The following is a 4,063-nucleotide window of genomic DNA, read 5'->3' as shown; positions in this document are numbered from 1 at the left end:
GAGATCACATGGTGATATACCAATAAGTAATGCTTTCTATTGTGAATTAATTTAACTATGTCTTGTCGTAACTTGACGTATGTTATATGATGATTCGATTTATAATTATGTGAGTAATATGAAGTATGTGATGAAATATGATGAATTGATGATGTGTGTAAAATGAAGTATGTGATGATGTATGATGAATATGATGAATGGTGATGTGTGTTGACTAGATGTGGTCGTATTTTATGCGGTGTTGCGCATCATGCATTCATAGCATTTGTAGGACTTGTCCAGTGAAGTTTGCAAGATATTTATCCAGTGATGTTAGGACAATTTGGTCCAGTGATGGCCTCAATCCCACAGTGTGGATTGAGTGCAACTTGTATGGTGCTCTGGTTCCAAGTGGGAATCGATCCTATTGGTGGGGATCTTTGGAGAATAATGATGACTAAGTCATCGGTGATGTTTTGGTACCACATGCACGAGTCTTATGAAGTTGCATTTCATTATTTGTGGCATTACACAATACTTGGAATAGCTGATGTCTTTGATTGATTCTTGGAAGATGATGTTTGGTATATTTTAAGTGGTGTATTTGATTTATTCTTGGATTGATGATGCTATGACGTGAAGAACTGGTAATTGTTGTTATATGTAATGTATTAAATGATGTTATATGATTGTTGTTTCCTGGATATGACTGCTATATCTATTCCTTATGTCTTTTATAATGATTATGATATATTAAATACTTGAATTAATTGATGTGTTGCTGGATGTTTTGATTTGTGATGTTTGGTAAGAAGAATTGTCGAATTGACATTGTATTATAGATGTCGTAATTGATGCCATGTTGTTTTTATTCCTATGCCATGAATACTATATCTATTACTTATGCTTTTTATGGCGATTGCGATTTACTCACTCTGCCTGTTTGAATGTTACCTCCACGTGGGTAATGCGCTGGTGATCAAGTTTAGTGCAGGAAGCATAAGAGGTAGCTTCGGAGTGCGCTATTTAGTTTCGTTGAGTCTAGTGGGTCTTGCTCTGATATGTAACATCAGGATTGGAATCGATTGATTGTGAACCTTGGGCATTTTGTTATTTTGAAGATTTTGTATCACTTTTATAATCATGAAGTTATAAATACAAAGTATGATGATTTTGTTGATGTTTGAACTATCTTTCATAGTAATGATTTATTTATGAAGAAGTTCCTAAGAGATATTTATTCTGCTGCGAAGTTTGAAGTAATTTGATTAATGGCACCAGAGATGCTATTTATGTTTAAATGTTTTAGAACCCGTGTTACAGAGCAGGATTAATTGTTATACGAAGTTTTATGAAGATGTGACATCCTTGCTTTTGTTTTACGTTTATTATTTATTAAAAATATTCGTGAAAATCGTGGGGTTTTAGAAGGGTGTTACATGTTACATTGACCGCATGGCTACTGAGAACATCCACTTCGACTGCTACATTGATCACCGTGAGACGATTCCGTTTGATGAGATCGTACTATATTCAGGATGGTTAGCTGCCAGTTCGACCATCATTGTTCATTATCTTTCGGAGCGTGTCATGCATAAGTTTGGTTACCAGCAGACCATAACTCACTTGCCTTCTGATCCTGCTACTATCGCCATGACCTATTGGCAGCTAGATGAGGTATTTGTAGACTGGGAGCATCACATGGTTCCTAACGAGGCTCAGACGACCAGATTAGAGGTAGACTGGAGTTGCGTCGACGGGTACATCACCTGGTACTACAAAGTGTCGCACCCATACATGTTTCCCACCGCACCTGGATCACCGCCCAGACCAACCCACGAGAAGATTCTGCGGGTTCATCAGGCTCAGATGGACCACACTGAGGATGTTCTTCCTCGGTGTCGTGAGATAGCTGACATGGCGTAAACATGCATTACTGATGGTTTCTTCCTTGAGGAATCTGCTGGCCTGGGTCTTGTGGAAGGTATCATTAGGGTGGCAGAGGAGACATTTTTGTATCGTAGAAACCATTCCAGGACAGGTGGGGCACTTGACGGTAGAGGCATAGTACCCAGCAGACGGCGCGGTGGACGTAGAGACGAAGGCGGGGCCAGAGGCAGCAGAGAGGCGCATGATGATGTACGACACACACAGTAGGATGCCGACGTCTTTATTTCATACATGTATTTTGATTTCATTTTTGTACGACGATTTGATATATGTATTCGACATTATTGGCCGACGATTTATACTATTTTTTTGGTGTACTATTTACTTATTGCCTTTAAATTGCATTACTTTAATTGACTGTAATTGAGTTTTCCAGTGTTGTTATTAAAATTGAGTTTTTGAGTGAAATATATGTGATTTTAAAAAATAGCAGTTCCGTATGTGTATCTACGGAACATTCTATTTTAACAAGTTCTGCAGATGTACTTACGGAAAGAAACAATTTTTAAAAAAAAATAATTTTAAATGTACATCTACGAAAAATATAGGACATAATTGAAATTTCGTCAAATAATTAAAAGATTCAAATGATGAAAAATTCTCAACAATTTGTTTCGTCTTTAAAACAAAAAGTACTATCCAAACCAAATCTCAGCATTAATATCGGATATTTATTAATACTAACAATTATATCTTTAAAATAAATATAATCACTACTAACCAAGTACCCATATCTTTAAAAATTGTTTTTTATCTTCATATATTGCTACTTTAGAATTTATTTTATCATATATATATATATATATATATATATATATATATATATATATATATATATATATATATATACTAGTAATAAAAAAAGTTATTCATATAGTATCAAGTAATAACCGATTTGGTGTGATTTGCGAAATAATAAAACAAAAGAAAATCATATATTTTTCCTTCTATTAAAGAGGAGTAACGGATTTTTTTTCAAAAGATTTTGTTGTGATTTTTGAAATAGTAAATTTGCGAAATAATAAAACAAAAGAAAATCATATATTTTTCCTTCTATTAAAGAGGAGTAACGGATTTTTTTTCAAAAGATTTTGTTGTGATTTTTGAAATAGTAAATTTGCGAAATAATAAAACAAAAGAAAATCATATATTTTTCCTTCTATTAAAGAGGAGTAACGGATTTTTTTTCAAAAGATTTTGTTGTGATTTTTGAAATAGTAAATTTGCGAAATAATAAAACAAAAGAAAATCATATATTTTTCCTTCTATTAAAGAGGAGTAACGGATTTTTTTTCAAAAGATTTTGTTGTGATTTTTGAAATAGTAAATTTGCGAAATAATAAAACAAAAGAAAATCATATATTTCTCCTTCTATTAAAGAGGAGTAACGGATTTTTTTCCAAAAAGATTTTGTTGTGATTTTTTAAATAATAAAACCAAATTCAAAAATAATAAAATTTTTCTTCTATAAATAGGAATAAGTAGAATCCCAAATTCACAAAAGTGAACCCTAGTGAGAAAGGAAGCGATGGCGAAATTAATCTCTGTCAAAACCTGCGACGACGTCGTTTTTGAAATCGAACCTTCATTGGCGAAGAACATGAAAGCTTTGCAGCCTCTCGTTGATGAAGACGGCGCTAAAGTGTCCGTCGCTCCCCTTCCCAATGTTTCCAGCAATCACATGACGATGATCATGGAATACCACCGTCTCTCTGACGCCGGCAAAGTCAAGGAATTCTCCGTCGAGAAACTGGATAACGAAGAGTTGAAGGATTTTCTTCTCGCAGTGCATTATCTGGACTTGGAAGCGCTTTTCGAGTTCCTTACTCTGGCGGTTGCTAATCGGATCGAGAATAGGAGTGTTCGTTACGTGCGGGAGTATTTCGGGATCCAAAACGATTTCACACCGGAGGAAGAGGCAGCTATCCGTGAGAAGAATGCATGGACTTTTAAAGGCGAGGGTATTGAATCTGAGGAGTGAAACTAATTTCTGGAATTTCAATTTCTGTTTTAGAAATTATTAACTAAACCCTAGCGATATAGATTTTCAATTTAGGTTGTTTTTATTTTCTTTTGGGGAAGTCTATCAGTTTGGGTGTGAATCTTTAATTTAATCATATAATTTTTCAATTTA

General features: G+C 34.3%; 2 protein-coding genes across 2 annotated transcripts; both read left to right on the top strand.

Annotated features, from left to right (window-relative positions):
- The first annotated feature begins 1,434 nt into the window (after positions 1-1,434).
- Positions 1,435-1,905, top strand: LOC131630399 (uncharacterized). The gene has a single exon (XM_058901180.1). It carries the CDS (start codon positions 1,435-1,437, stop codon positions 1,903-1,905), a length of 471 nt encoding a protein of 156 aa, XP_058757163.1.
- A 1,508-nt stretch (positions 1,906-3,413) lies between these two features.
- Positions 3,414-4,063, top strand: LOC131630402 (SKP1-like protein 14). Its single transcript, XM_058901183.1, has one exon. It carries the CDS (start codon positions 3,458-3,460, stop codon positions 3,908-3,910), a length of 453 nt encoding a protein of 150 aa, XP_058757166.1. The 5' UTR covers positions 3,414-3,457; the 3' UTR covers positions 3,911-4,063.

The sequence above is a fragment of the Vicia villosa genome, unplaced genomic scaffold (genome assembly GCF_029867415.1).
Source record: "Vicia villosa cultivar HV-30 ecotype Madison, WI unplaced genomic scaffold, Vvil1.0 ctg.000679F_1_1_1, whole genome shotgun sequence".
In the NCBI taxonomy this organism is placed as follows: domain Eukaryota; kingdom Viridiplantae; phylum Streptophyta; class Magnoliopsida; order Fabales; family Fabaceae; genus Vicia; species Vicia villosa.
The sequence above is the reverse complement of the archived record's forward strand: the minus strand, read 5'-3'. Positions and strand labels throughout refer to the sequence as shown.